This window comes from Bos grunniens, chromosome 1 (genome assembly GCF_055505025.1).
Source record: "Bos grunniens cultivar Pamir isolate PY7600 chromosome 1, Bosgru_T2T1.0, whole genome shotgun sequence".
Lineage (NCBI taxonomy): Eukaryota > Metazoa > Chordata > Mammalia > Artiodactyla > Bovidae > Bos > Bos grunniens.
Genome location: NC_141165.1, coordinates 15197238 through 15212427, shown reverse-complemented (window position 1 = coordinate 15212427; position 15190 = coordinate 15197238). Strand labels below are relative to the sequence as shown.

Here is a 15190-nt window from a genome sequence, read left to right as displayed (position 1 = left end):
GATTTCAAATATATTTTGGATATTAGCCCCTGATTAGATGAATAATTTACAGATATTTTCTCCCAGCCTGTAGGTTACCTTTTCATTTCGTGGCTGGTTTCCTTTGCCAGGGAGTAGCTTCTCAGTTTGATGTTGGTTCACTTGTTGACTTTTGCTTCTTTTGCTTCCCTCTGATGTTTTCTGCATCTTTCTTGTTCTACCCTTTTGCAGATTACCCTCCCATCAGAGACCTCATGATTCTCAATGTCACCAGCAGCAGCTTTCAAGTGTCCTGGAGCTTAAACTCCACCCAGAACCACACTTTCTGGGTGCAGGTTTACCAGGGTGAAGAGTTGTTCAGGAGTGCCAGCACCCCTGGGACGAGTCTGGAGGTGGCCAGGCTGGAGGCTGGAGTGAGGTATGGGGTGAAGACCAGCTACCAGGCATGCGGGGCCAACATCACTGCCATGGTCACTGCCAGGACCGGTAAGGCCACATCCAAAATCCTTATCACCTGTGAGTTTCTCAGTCTAGTCCAGTTCTGTTGGCCGTAGTGATTCAAATCATTGTGCTTCCTGTGAGCAGAGCAGGGGTGGTCACTGGCCTGACCCCACCCCTCCTGGGAGGGGGACAGTGGACGCGCTCCGTGTCCTGGAGCAGTGCCACGGCACTCCTTGTCTGGACAGGCTCCCTCGCTCCCCAGCACCTCACCCTGACTGAGGGCTCGATGAGGGCTCTATGGAGACCTCATCTTTCTGGGGTTTGAGGGATGCATGAAGCGGTCAGATAGAGTGAGGCCCCAAGTGAACTAGAGCTGAAGACACTTTTCCTCCCACATAAACACAATATATTCATGAATTGGGGATTCCAGTATCCATGTGACTCTGACTGGTGGCTGACACTGGCCACCTCCCCTCTGCCTGGTCTCAGTGGTGCTGGGTTCTAGAGACTTCTGTTGGGTTTGGCCCCCGGGGTGGGGGAGTTCCCTCCTAGGCTGGCCCCTGGCAACAGGACAAGGAAGTGTGCGTGGGGACAGTGGGCTCTGAGACATTCTGGGGACCAGAGAAGCGGGGAGCCCCAGCCTAGGGGTTCTGAGCAGGCAAAGGGCAGAAATCCCTGCATGAAAGACCCTATGAGGAAAGGGTGGGGAGGAGGGATATATTGGGAGTTTGGGCTCAACATGGACACACTACTATATTTAAAATGGATAAGCAATAAGGACCTTCTGCAAAGCATAGGGAACTCTGCTCAATATTATGTAACAACCTAAATGCTACAAGAATTTGAGAAAGAATAGATACATGTATATGCATAACTGAACCACTTTTCTCTATACCTGAAATTAACATAACATTGTTAATCAACTTTACTATAATATAAAACATTTTTTAAAAAAGGAAAAAAGAAAAAGACCCTACGGGGGTCAGTTTCATGCACAGGGATAATACCCATGACTGAAATAAGTGAGGTATGACAGGAGCAGTCATACCCTGCTGTCCTGTCATACCCTTTATGAACCAATTCAGGGCTGTCCCATGCAAAATCGTCAAAGCACACAGCACAGGTCCCTACCCAGAGGGCCCCTAGAGCCCTAGCCATGCAAACAATGTAAGCCCTTGACTTTGCTACAAGCCTCCAATTTCCAAACTGGTGCCGTCTCCTCTTCTTGTTTTATTTTCAAATTGTTCCACGAAGAAAATGGGGGACCACTGGCTTCCCTTTGAGGAGACAGGGATGGGTGGGGCTCATCCCTGTGAGTCATCCTGGGGATGGCCCAGCCCTTCTGACTGCTGGCTTCTGTCTTCCGCCCCCTGCCCTCTACCTCCCCCCAGCTTGCCTCAGACATGACCATTTATGGAGCCAACATCCCAGCACAGATTCATCTCTGCTAGGACGTGTAGTAGGAACACGTAGCTCCCCCCACTCCCACTGACTCTGTGCCCCCTTCCCTCCCTTCCAGTGCAGGATAGATAATTTGGAAGATTCCAGAAGACTCCTGATTACCAGCTTATTCATTCCCCAGCTGATTCTCTTTCCTTCTGTATATTGCAAAAATGCCTTCTATTTGCAGAGCCTTTTTTTTTTTTTTTAAAGAAACTCGATTGGCTTTAGAGGTCTTAGCTAATTAATTTGACAGTGGTACAAGCCTGCTATGTTGGAGGCAGTGGAGATTATTGTAGCAATGGAGACCCGGGGCCTCATGGTGAATCCCGGTTCCCCAAGCACTGGTGGATACCGACCACTCGGGAGGCTCTGTGATGTGGGCAGGGCTGGGGCTCGGGAATCCTGGGCCTCAAGGTTCACTCATTTCTCTTGCTGAGGTGGGAGACAGTTCAGAAGAGTCCTGGTCTAGAAATGGGCACTATTCAACCTGGGGACATTTCTGGGACTGTGTATGTGCAGCGGTGATAAATTGCGCCTTTGCTGGCTAGTGGAGAGAGCCAGGGTGGGAAAGAAGTGTGAGTGGCCTATAGGTCATTAGAGCTGCTGCAGCACCTGCTGTGGGTGTGGGCTTCATTTTTGATAATGAAAGAGACGTATGTAAGCCCCCACATCCCACCCTGAGGCTTCTAGCTTCCCTTATGTCCACAGGAAAGGATGCTTTCCTTGTAGGGTGACCAACCCTACCATTTTGCCCTGGAGTGGGCCCTGGAGAGGTGGGAATTTTATTTTTGGAAAGCCAGAAACTCCTGGGCAAGTCAGGATGAATTGGTCACCTGAGAGGGTGGGACATGCACTTGTGATCCAGGCCAAGGAAAGCAGCGGCCACAGCTTGTGAGGGATTGCTGGAGGGAGGGGTCTTCATAGGCTACGTGGCTGGTTGACCCGTTCCCGCTGCTATGAACTATGTGATATTTATACCTTGTTCCCCTGTGCTGGCTCTAAAGGTGTGTGTTTGCGTCTGAGTTTCCATCATGCCAGTGTAGACGTATCATATTCCTTGTGTTGGTTTCTCCTAATGTGGCCACCAACCTGAGACACATGCCTCAATCTGTTTTCTAAAGCCTCCCCCTCCAAAGAGTAAGAGAAATTGGAAAATGTTAACAGAAAAGCTCACGGACTTCAGCTAACTCACATTATCGTCTATCTCAGATGCCCGAGTGTTTGAGGTCATGGTCAGGATTCTAAACCGCAGTGTGACGGAAGAGCTGCTGGACCGTGGGAGCCCCGAGTTCCAGGACTTCTCCCAGCAACTGATGCATGAGGTAAAGCCTGGGAGAGGGGCTTCCGAGGGTCTGAGCCAGGAACCCAACTGGTGACCAATGTGGGTGTGGGATGAGCGCCTGACAACAGGGCTGGGGAGGGGGCAGTCTCAAATCCCATGGTTTTACTCAAAATGCCCCCTTTATGGGTAACTTACCTAGATTTGGGGCCAAAGTATCTTGGATTCAAATGGACTGGACCACTTGATGGCTTAGCTGGGTTTTCTGTTGAACCTTCCATCTCGGGGGGTCTGGGGCTGCTACCCTCCTGCTTTGGGGCAGCTTCACTGAAGATGTATTTACCAGTGATCACAGCATCCGTCCCTCCCTGGGGTTGAGGGGAGTCACCAGCACAAGGCTTGGGAGAACAGGGCCAGTAGTGACTACCATTTATCCTCATAAGCTGAGTAGGAGAAAAGAACAAAATGCTGAACTGTCAGAAACTACGAAAGGTCTAGGATTTCACTCTGCCTGCAAGCTGGTAAGTTAGACTACTGGATGGAAGCTGGCAGAGGATGTGAGATGCCTGGATCAGAGATAAGGACTTCATTGCTCACAGCAGAGCAGGCAGCATGAGCATCAGATGGGTGCCAGGTCCCCTGCTGGCCCCCAAGTCCCGAGCAGGTGACACAGAGGGAAACTGGTTCCCTCTGCATGTGGTTGACACACATGTAGGACCTCTGCATCACTGCTGACAGTCCCCATGCAAACCTGCCTAAACCTTGCAGAAAGAGACCTTATCTTTTTTTTTTTTTTAATATTTGTTGCTATTGGTCAGTTGCTGAGTCATGTCCAGCTCTTTGCGACCCCATAAACTGCAGCACGCCAAGCTTCCCTGTCTTTCACCATCTCCCACAGTTTGCTCAAACTCATGTCTGTTGAGTCAATGATGCCATCCAATCGTCTCATCCTCTGTCATTCCCTTCTCCTCCTGCCCTCAATCTTTCCCATCATCAGGGTCTTTTCCAATGAATAGGCTTGCTGCATTAGGCGGCCAAAGTATTGGAGCTTCAGCTTCAGAATCAGTCCTTCCAATGAATATATTTGCTTTTATTTTTTATTTTTATGTCTACTTTGCTGTGACATGTGGCTTGTAGTTCCCTGATCAGGGATCGCACACAGGCCCCCTACATTGGGAGCCTGGAGTCTTAGCCACTGGACCACCAGGGAGCTCCCAAGAGACGTTATCTTTGCGACATCAGACAGTGAATAGATCTGCCCTTGGTCTGGATCGGGCCATCCTCTCTCTCTCCCAAGGCGTTTATCCCACATGTGTCTTGGAAAGATATTCTGGAGCAAGAAAGAAGTTCTGCAAGTTCCACTTGCAGGATGTGTGGAAATGGGACACCCTGAAGGAGGGTTGCCTCTCTATGTTCACCTGCGGGGGCGGGGGTCAGTTTTTGACCTTTCTTGGAAAAGTCTTCCTACTTTTTAGCAGTGATTGGCCTGTGGGTGCAGGAGTGGTGGGGAGGGGTTGGGGTCTCCTTGCTCCGGCACAGGCTGCCCTGAGCACCTGTTTGTACCTGTGTTTCCTGGGGATACAGCCCAGGGAGGGGGGCAGTGCCAAACAGCCATGAGATTGCCCTTCTTGGTCATTCCACCAGCCCACCAGTCAACCCAACTCTCTGTTTGTCTCTCACACACACGTTAACCTTCACACCGGTTTCCGGGGCACAGGGAGTGGATCTAGGGCTGCAGGACGGGGAGTTGGCTATCGTGGTCTCAGCATCCTCAGAAAGACTGATGAGGCCTGGCCCACTCTCCCAGGGCTCCAGTCATCTGGGGGGCGACACTGTTGCCCCAAGAGGTGGGTGAGGGCACCTCCTCTCGGTCATGAAGGGGACCCGTGGATTCTGTGCACCATCCCTGTGCCACTCTGGGAGCCTCAATGAGTGGTGAAGACCTTGATGGAAAAGTCCGCTCCATCTGAGCATCTGTCGCCTCTCCCGGGCCAGGTCGCTGCCTCCTTGCCGCCGGCCATTTCCGACTTGTACCGAAGAGGGAAGCTGAGGCTGCAGGTCGTGTCTCTCCAGACCGGAAGCGTGGTGGTGAGGCTCAGGCTGACCGTATGGGACTCTGAGTTCCCAGTGGGTGTGTCCACACTGGCCCCTCTGCTCCCAGCTCTGTGGGCGAGCACCGTGTTCCAGGTTGACCAGCAGGGGACACGCGTGCAAGGTGGGTCCCTCTCCCCGCACCCTGGGCATGCCACCCTCATGCCCTTGAGTCTAGGCTGCATCAGTTCTGGTCAACATTCACTTTATTCCAAAAGGTAGATGGTGGTGGTGGTAAATCACTTCAGTTGTGTCCGACTCTTTGGGACCCTATGGGCAATAGCTCACCAGGTTCTTCAGCTCATGGGATTCTCCAGGCAAGAATACTGGAGTGGGTTGCCATGCCCTTCTCCAGGGGATCTTCCCCACCCAGGGACAGAACCTGGTCTCTTGTGTCTCCTGCAGTGGCAGGAGGGTTTTTAATCACTAGCGCCACCTGGGAAGCCCAAAAGGTAGATAAAGTAAATGAAATGTGAGTCTTTATTCTGTGCTCCTCCTTGGGACCTGGGGCCTGGGGCCAGCCCCCCCAAACCATGGAGCCCTCGTGCATCCCACACCTCCTGATTCTGACAGGAGAAGTGACCTGTGGGGCCTGAAGACACTTACTCCCTTGGATGGAGCCTCTCATCTGCAGTGGGCCTGGAACCCAGGGCAGAACCAGGCTAGAGGAATGACAAAGGGCACAAGAACGGGAGCTTCCTGGGTCTGCGTGGGGGCCCAGTGCCAGCTGGCCGCTGTGCGACTCGCCAGCATGGGGGTCTATGTCGTTAACCCAAACACCTGTAATTTGACTTGGTGATGCAGGAAGTCACAGATCAGGGTAGAGGGGGAGATGGAGAAACAGAGAGAGTGGGGGGAGGGTGGGGGCAGGGGCAGTGAGAGATGGGGGAGCAGGGGGCTCAGAGTCAGGGATAAGACAGAGACAGACACACTGAAAGACAGAGAGAGAGATACAGGGGATCCAGAGTAGACTGGCTGGGGAGAGACAGGGACTTGGAGAGACAGATACAGAGATGACAGAGACAGTGAGCCTTAATGTCAGGAAAGTTTTGCCGTCCACTTGGGGATGCAGTTCCCTTGCATGGTGAGGGCACCACAGTCTCTACATCAAAGAGCCTGCGTGGGGCTCAGTTTGGGCATGGCTGACCACCCCCCGCAGTGAAGCGGGGCCCTGAGTGGGTGCTGCTAGCTCCTGTGAGCTCAGTCCCTTCCGGCTTGCTGTCTCAACCTTCCCCAAACCAAGAAGGCAGGGAAAGTGCCGCTGGAGCATCACACCTGGGGCACACTGCCTGCTTAGCCTGCTGTCTCTTTGTCACTCACCCCCACGGGAATGGACATGGTGGCGGCCCTCTCTAACATGATGAGCTCTGCCTGTCTGGGCTCAGAGGCCAAGTGCCGGGCAAACGCCAGGCAGCCTGTGGTAGATCCCCCAGGGCCCACTTGAGGCAGATCTGAACCGTCTTTGGAAGATCCAGTCCTCCTCGAGGTGCCTCCCAGCCACATCTCCCAGCATCAAGTATTAGGTTACTCCATATCCTTGTCAAGTGAGGCTGTGGGTTGAATGGTGATCTTGCAAGATAAGAGAACACAGAACTTCAGATGTGACTGTGTTTGGAAGAAGGGTTTTTGCAAATGACCAAGTCCCAGCAGCGTGGCCATTATGTTGTCATCACCTCATGTCTTCCCTGAGGTCCATTCACCGCCAAGACACTGGGTGGCCGCGTGCCCTGGTCTTCCTCCGGGGTGGTGTACATGTGCGGGGAGGCCCAGTGTTGAGCAGCACCCTGGTTCTTGGATCCTGTCCACACTACCCAGCAAAGGAGGCTGGCTGTGGTGGAATCCCAGCTCTGATGCTGGCTCGCCGTGGGCCACTGTACAAGGGGCTTTGCCTCCTGGGCCTCAGTGTACTCATGTGGGAGATGGGAAGGTGAGGACACATCCCACCTCATGGGTAAACGAGGGAGTGCTGAGGGGGATGGGGGGCAGTTAGCAGGTGCCCGGCGCAATCTGACAGCACCACCCAACACGTCGGGGTAATGCTTCTCTAGGACTTACTTCCGTACTTTGGAAGAGTTCTCGGGCCTGGACGGTCCCCCACCGGACCTCCCCACTGCTCCTTCCCCTTGTTCCCCTTGTCTCTCCAGCCTTCGCCCCCCACCCCTTCCTAAAACTCTGCTCAGAAAGGGCTGTGCTGCTCACCTGCTCCAAGTGCCGACAACCCACTGGGCCTCCACGTGTGTCCACGTGGCCCCTTCATGCCATCATGCCATGTGCAGACCTCGGCCCAACAAGGCCCTGACGGTGGCACCGTTTAGTGTGAGGGGTCCCCTGGGACACCGCAGTACCTGGGCAGTAATGCCTCCTCCTGTGAGCTCAGGACAGGCCCAGCCACTCTCCCCAAAACTTCCCATCGGCCTTGGGCCCCTGACAGCCTCGCAGATGCAGGGGCCCTTCCTGTCGCCTCTGTGGGCAGTGGGAGAAGGCGTGGGCAGGGGAGCCTGGCCCCGGGACTGTCACCATCCCCCTGACCTGCTGATGGGGCTCTTTCACCACCATCAGTGGTGCTGCCTTTGGTGCCAGCTGCCGTTAGAACCCAGATCTCTGTGCCCACCTGCCTCCTTGAGTGAGACTCTGGCGCTGGCCCCCAGGAAGGGCTGAGGGCTCTGGCCAGGCAGGCTTCACCCCCAAAGGCCACCGGGGCCTCCAAGACAGCTTGGAGCCTCCCGAGGAGCCTGCCTTTTCAGGGATGGGGTGGCTTGTCCTTGGGCCTCCTTGCCTCATTCCTGAGGGTTACTTGTGTAGGGAGTTGCAACTCTCCCATGGCCTCCCCCTCCTCTGGTCAGGGGGCCACACCCTCATCCCAGCCTCCTGCCTGTAGGAGCAGAGCGCAGGCCCCATAGGGGATCCTGTCTGCATCCTTGTCTGGTGGTCCGGGAGGCACGAAGGCTGCGCAGCAGCTCCCACGCTCACAGGTCTGAAGCCGAGACCTGCACGGCCCCAGGCTTTGGTACAAGACCAGAGTTGTTCCGGCTTGCTCCTGAGCCCTGTGCTGGCTGAGTGAGCAGGGAACCACCTCCCCAAGATAACCTCCGAAGATCTGTGGATTGAACTCAGGTCTCAGTGGGGCCTCCACTCTCCTCATGATCATCTGCCCCGGCTGGCCTGGCTCCGGCCCTGGCCTTAACCATCAGCACCTTTGAGCCACTGCAGGCTGGAGGGTGGGCAGCACTCCAGGGGATCTGGGCCAGCGGGGAGCCCAGGGTCGGGGTGTAACTGTTGCATCAGCTGATGAGCCTGCTGGTCTTCTGTGAAGATCACATGAAGCAAAACTGAAAACCACAAAATGGGCCTCTGAGCACCCAGCTGCAGAGCTTTCTCTGCACAAAACTGAACCTTTTATGCCTTATCTTCACTCAAAGCCCAGCCAAGTCCAGGCTCCTTGGGCACCCTGAGCCTGGCCAGGGAACCTGCCCTGCAGCTCTTGGGAAACCTGTGTAGAGGGCTGGTGACCACCCTTCATGGGGACCGTCAGCCACCTCAAGGTACCCAGCTTCCCCTGATGGCAGAGGGTGACTCTGCTCAGAGCCACCTGTTCTCTTGGAGTGGGGGTGGGACAGGCAGTGACCCACAGAGCCAGACCTGAAGGATGGATTTCCAGGGCTGGGGGAAGACTGTTCCCCCACCTGGCTCCTCCCAGGAGATATAGCTTGAGTATTTTATTTTTGTTTACTTTTAAATCGGAATATAGTCGATTTACAATGTTGTGTGAGTTTCAGGTGTATAGCAAAGTGAATTACTTTTACATATACATTTGTTGTTCTTCAGTACCTAAGTTGTGTCCAACTTCTGCAACCTCTCTTGGCCAGCAGGCTTCCCTATCTTTACTATCTCCCAGAGTTTGCTCAAACCCATGTCCATTGAGTCAGTGATGCCATCCGACCATCTCATCCTCTGTCGTCCCCTTCTCCTCCTGCCCTCAATCTTTCCCAGCATCAGGGTCTTTTCTAATTTATCAGCTCTTTGCATCAGGTGACCAAAGTATTGGAGCTTCAGCTTTGGCATCAGTCCTTCTAACGAGATTCAGGGTTGATTTCCTTTAGGATTGACTGGTTTGATCTTACTGTCCAAGGGACTCTCAGGAGTCTTCTCCAGCACTATAGTTCAAAAGGATCAAGTCTTCATGGCTCAGCCTTCCTTATGGTCCAACTATTACATCCGTACCTGACTACTGGGAAAACTGCTGGAAATACATATACATAGATTGCACAGAGTTCTCTGTGCAATGCAGTAGGTCCTTATTACTTATCTATTTTATTACACAGTAGGGTGTGTATTGTACATGTTAATCCCAGCCTATCCCTTCCCCCTTTCCCCTTGTAACCATAAGGTGGTTTTCTACATCTGCGACTCTCTCTCTGTTTTGTAAATAAGTTCATTTGTACCCTTTTTTTCCAGATTTCCCATATAAGTGATATATGTTTGTCTTTGTTCCTTAAGGTTTTATCCTGCTAACTCTCCTATAGCACCTTATTGATCAGTCATGCGTCAACATGCCCAAAGCTATCAGATTCTTTCCTCCGGCAGGGCCACACATGGGGCTGGGGGTGACCAGGGGGCCCAGAAGAGGGGAGGGGAGGGGGCAGCGGGAGAAGGAGGAGGGGGCATGCTCCTGATGAGTTTTCCCTAAAGCTGGCCCTGGGTGAGAAAGGACGGGAAGCTTTGGGGGGATTTACAGGGCTGGGGGCAGTGGGTATTTACAGGGCTCACTTAACAGCCTACTTTGCCCAGATCAGAAGAAGGTTCAGGACTTCTAGTGGCTCGAGGCCTTTGAGTCTCTCTTGGTCTTTTACCAGACCCGGAGAGGAGGTGTGCAAGGGCCGTCCTGGGTCTCAGAAGGTTCATGTTGTAGTGACTGGATACCACCTGGCTCAGTTATTTTCCTGTTTCTTTCTTGAGGCACTAAATATTAAGGGATGCTGGCACATCAGAGAGAAGAGACAGCCCCTTGGGAGCAAAGAATACACAAGATGGGACTATATTCACACCTGTGGGTGCTGGTGGCGGTGGTTTGGTGGTTTAGTCGCCAAGTCGTGTCTGACTCTTGCGACCCCATGGACTGTAGCCCACCAGGTTCCTCTGCCATGGGATGTTCCAGGCAAGAATACTGGAGTGGATTGCCCTTTCCTTCTCCAGAGGATCTTCCCAACCCAGGAAATGAACCCAGGTCTCCTGCATTGCAGGCAGATTCTTTACCGACTGAGCTATGAGGGAAGCCCATGGGCACTAGTACCCCCAAAGGAACCGACGTTGCCGTTTCTGCCTCCAGATCAGACAGCAATCGAGGCAGGCAGACACTCCATTCAGGTGGTCCTTGGTTCAGATGGAAGCTTCTGGGAGGGCTCTGTGCAGGGCCCCCCACGTCCCCATCAGGTGCTGGATGCCACGGCCTCACTGACGCCCTGCCCCAGACCTCTGTGCGTTCACTGAAAAGACGGTCACGGAGAGCTCGATGCCACGACCACCTGTTCTCTGAGCAGCCTCTGCAGTGTTCTCACCGTGTGGCCGTGTTCACTTATGTCCTCGCTCCCTCCTGTCTGCAGACTGGGACGAGTGTGCAGACAGCCTGGAGCACGACTGCTCGCCGGCAGCCCAGTGCATCAACCTCGAGGGCTCCTACACCTGCCGCTGCCGGACAGCCAGGGACGCCAACCCCTCCAGACCCGGCCGGGTCTGCCACGGTGCGCTCCTTCCCCACCCCCAGCTCTGGGCGGAGCCCCCTCCCCGAGGGCCTGGGCTGGAGCAGGGCCGACCTCCATCCAGCAGGGTGGGAACAGTGCCTGGGGCCCACCATACCGTTAGGGACCTATGAGCATGGCTTAATTTCTTTTAAAACCAAAACAAAAAATTAATATAATAACTGTCAATTATGAACCTAGTCTTTATAACAAGGCAGTTTTCAGAAAATGTATCTATTTATTTATTTTTGGCCATGCTGGGTCTCTGCTGCCGTGTACACTAATTGCCGAGCACAAGCTTCTCAATGTGGTGGCTTCTCTTGTTTCCGAGCACGGCTCTAGGGCACTCAGGCTTCAGTAGTTGCAGCCCTCTGGCTCTAGAGCACTGGCTCAGTAGTTTTGCTGCACAGGCACAGTTGCTCTGTGGCATGTGGGAACTTCCCGGATCGGGGATCGAACTTGTATCTCCTGCATTGCCAGGTGGATTCTTTTCCACTGAGCCACCAGGGAAGCCCCTGTACCAATACAGTTGTAAAGTATGATTTTAAATTATTGTTTTGAATGAAAAGGCCTGAGAAAGTCCTGATGAAACCTCTAGAGGGAGAGGGTGGCCCCTTCCTGGGTGGCCCAGATCTTGAGAGGGGTAGAAGCCCAGGTAAGCAAGGAGAAGGCCTCGAGGTGAGGCCTTTGAGCCCCATTCTAGGCACCTCTCGGCCCCAAGATTCTGGGGATAGGGTGTGGTTCTGACCAGCTGGTTGGGGATACCTGGAGTGCTGAGCTAAGAAGCAGGAGGAGGTCATGTACAGATGCGCAGTGCTGTGATTGACTAGCAATGTCTGCTTTGGGGGCAGGTGGGCAGTGGAGATGCTCAGCCACCTGTCTGCTCTGCCATCCCTGCTAAAGCCTTCTGGCTGGAAGCACCAGCAGAGAATTTTTCCCTAGGGAGCAAGCCTCTAGTCCTTACCTACTGTGTATACTGTCCTGCTTCTTGAGAACCACACAGACACTCCCCTCCCATCCTCTTTCTTACATGTGTAATGCCCAGCAGGCTGGTAAGAGTGACCAGCACCAACCCCCACACTGGGCACACATTTGGGGGAAACTGTCCAAGCTTCTTAAGGGCCAGATGCACCCATCTGAGGCCTGCAGGAACCAAGCCCTGCATTTATGTTCTGGTTCTGCAGCCACTGGGTGGACCCCCTACTGACAGTAGGGGCATCCTCACTGGTCAAATGAAGAAGCCTCCTGGCCTTTAAAGAGAGTTCTTGGGAAACCAAATACATGGGTCCTGTTGAATACTCTGAATCACCCACTGGGACAGCCTGTGTCCCCCTTGAATTCCCCTGGCGGGTGGGTGCGCTTGGTCGGGGTAGACCAGACACCCCGTCTGAGCCTGGCTGTGTCTTGGCAGGTGACATGGAGAGTCCCATGGATGTGCCATCTCCAGTGTCAGAGGTCACAGCCTCAGTTCCCAGCACAGAAACAACATCCTTCAGTCTGGAGACCCCTGCCTTGTCCCCTGGCCCTGGACACCTATGGAACACCCCTGCAGCAGGCCAGGCCTGGACCCTAGGGCTCCCACCCAGGAGAGGAGTCAGTGGCTTGGGCAGCCACAGTGGTAACAGCACCGGGCATGACATGGAGAAGGCCAGCGTGGCCCCAGGCCTGGGGACTGGCCAGTGGACGGCCAGCAGGGTGGCCTTCTCCCCCAGGGTTCCTGGGCCAACACACAGCTCCTCTCTTGGGGCCACGGACAGCCTGCCAGACACCCCTGGACAGTCACCCCCTAACTCTACTGTGGAGCTGCCCTTCTGGCCCACTCCTGCCCCGGATCCCAGGGGCCACATAGAGTGGCACTCCAGCCTCCCCGTGAGGGACACACCCCCAGCGCCTCTGGATCCCACGTGGGCACAGAACTTGGACCCCAGGCCCTTCAGCTCCCCAGACCAGCCCTTGGCCCCCACGCCTGCGCCTCTGAAGACCCCAGCCTGCGGTGAGTGGCAGGGAGGGCACGTCCTGGGCCTGTGTGGAGACACGTGGTGTGTGAGCTCCCTTAAGCAAAGGCTCACACCGTCCAGGGCCATCAGCAGCACTGGGCGGGCCCTCATTTTATGCTGTGTAGACCCACTGCAGCACACCCAGTCCCCGAGAGGCCAGCTCCCAGTCTAGTTAGGGTGAGAACTTGGTGTCCCTCTTTCTCTCCAGCCCTGTCTTCCCCCTTCCTGCTTCCCCATTGGCCAACAGCAGGAGCAGGAAATCGAGCAGGTGTTGCATTAAGGGCCCTGAGCATGGGGGCGCTTCCCCCCAGTAGTGTTGGGCCCCAACCTTTTTGCCCCTCTCCAACAGGGCTGCACCCCTCACTCAGGTACAGAACCCAGCAGGGCTGCACCCTCAAGCCCGCTGCACCCCCCAGCAGTTCTGTATTCCTCCCACCACCCGCAGCCGCACCACCCCCAGCAGCTCTGCATCACCCAGTACCTGCAGAGGTTTGGCCATCGTCAATAGTCCAGGGTGATACCCCAGGAGTCAGGTGGCCACTCTGAGAAGGAAACAGGCCTGGCCATGCGGCTCCCATGGAAGGAGAGAGCCCTGGCACCCTTGTGTGAGTTCCCCAAGCCAGTCTGACCAGGGATTGCGTCCACGTGGAACCCACTGTCAACTGTGGCTCCATTGATGTGTGTCCTCTGCTGCACAAGGCTGGATTCCAGACTAAACTCTTAAGCCTGCATAAACAGCCCCAAGTCACCTGCAGGAATGGTCTGTGACCAGCAATGGCCACCTGGCTGATTCCTTGGGAAGTCTGCCTGGGGGTTGAGGAGGGGGACCCCTGGAGGAGCCGCCCAGGACCTCCTCAAGAAAACTTTGTTTCTGGAGGTCCTGGGACCTCAAGGTGGACACAGAGCAACCTGAGGGCAGGGAAGCCATGCCTGGGAGCCCAGGGCTCAGGGGGCAATCCAGGGACCCTGCACCCTAGCGTGCAGCTGGTGACAAGTGGACTTGACATCCCCTGAGGATGTTTGTGTCCCCACATGGTGGGGTGAAGCTTATCCTTCCTGTTGCTGGGAACATTGGATTGATTTTAATCAGGGGCATTTATATTCTATTTCTCAGCTCCTGTCCCCATCGGAAGGGTCACTGTCTCCAACGTGACCAGCACGGGCTTTCATGTGGCCTGGGTGGCTGATCCCACCCTGCGCCCCATTTTCCAGCTCAGCCTGGTTTCTGCTCGGAGCCCCACCATGCACCTGCAGACACAGAAAGCAAGCCTGACGTTGTCAGGCCTGGAGCCCGGCGTCCTGTACCTGGTGGAGATTGTGGCCAGAGCATGTGGGCAAGAAAGTGCCAAAGCCCAGCTGAAAGTGAGGACAGGTAACAGGCTCTATAAACAATGTCACCATGGGTTCTTAAAGGGAGGAGAAAAAGTAGGAAAGAGCTTTTCAATGTGTGAAGGTTTAAAACAGCTGCCTTTATGTGTGGATGTTGGCTTTCCGTTCTTCTCAGTGTAGGAACACCTGGCTTGCTTCTTCCTCAGCTGGGGTTCAAAGGCCATATGGGAGGGGGCTTATTTCAGGGACAAATGAATGAAGGAGTGAAGTCGCTCAGTCGTGTCTGACTCTTTGCAACCCCATGGACTGTAGCCTGCCAGGCTCCTCTGTCCATAGAATTTTCCTGGCAAGGATACTAGAGTGGGTTGCCATTTCCTTCTCCAGGGGATCTTCCTGATCCAGGAATCAAACCCAGGTTTCATGCACTGCAGGCAGACTCTTTACCATCTGAGCCACCAAGGAAGTCCCATTTCAGGGATAGGTGGTGGGCAAAGAGGCTGTTTTGCACAGTGTCCAGACTCTGCAGAGGCTGCAGACCCTCGATCACCTGTGTCCTCATGGCTACACGGCAGGGAAATGGGCACAGTGCTGTGCCGTGTGCTCAGTCGTGTCCGACTCTGCAACTCTGTGGACTGTAGCCCACCAGGCTCGTCTGTCTATGGGATTTTCCAGGCGAGAACACTGGAGTGGGTAGGCATGCCCTTCTCCAGGGGATCTTCCTGACCCAGGGTCTCTTTCACTTCCTGCATCACTAGACGGGACCACCAGAGCCACTGTGGCGCTTGAGCAGTGCTGGTCTATGCAGTTCCTCTGACCTCTCTCACTCCTAGTGGACACGGCCTTCAGGAAAGATGATGATGGATAGATCTGTGCGTGAGCCCACCCTGAGCCTAGGG

General features: G+C 54.6%; 1 protein-coding gene across 1 annotated transcript in view; it reads left to right on the top strand.

The window, feature by feature from the left end:
- Positions 1-15190, top strand: part of UMODL1 (uromodulin like 1) — a 75532-nt gene that overhangs the window by 32136 nt on the left and 28206 nt on the right. The window contains exons 8-13 of the mRNA XM_086315713.1: positions 211-465; positions 3073-3185; positions 5138-5357; positions 10834-10971; positions 12380-12961; positions 14080-14337. Of these exons, the coding sequence (XP_086171839.1) occupies positions 211-465; positions 3073-3185; positions 5138-5357; positions 10834-10971; positions 12380-12961; positions 14080-14337 (1566 nt within the window). The remainder of the gene's footprint in view (positions 1-210; positions 466-3072; positions 3186-5137; positions 5358-10833; positions 10972-12379; positions 12962-14079; positions 14338-15190) is intronic.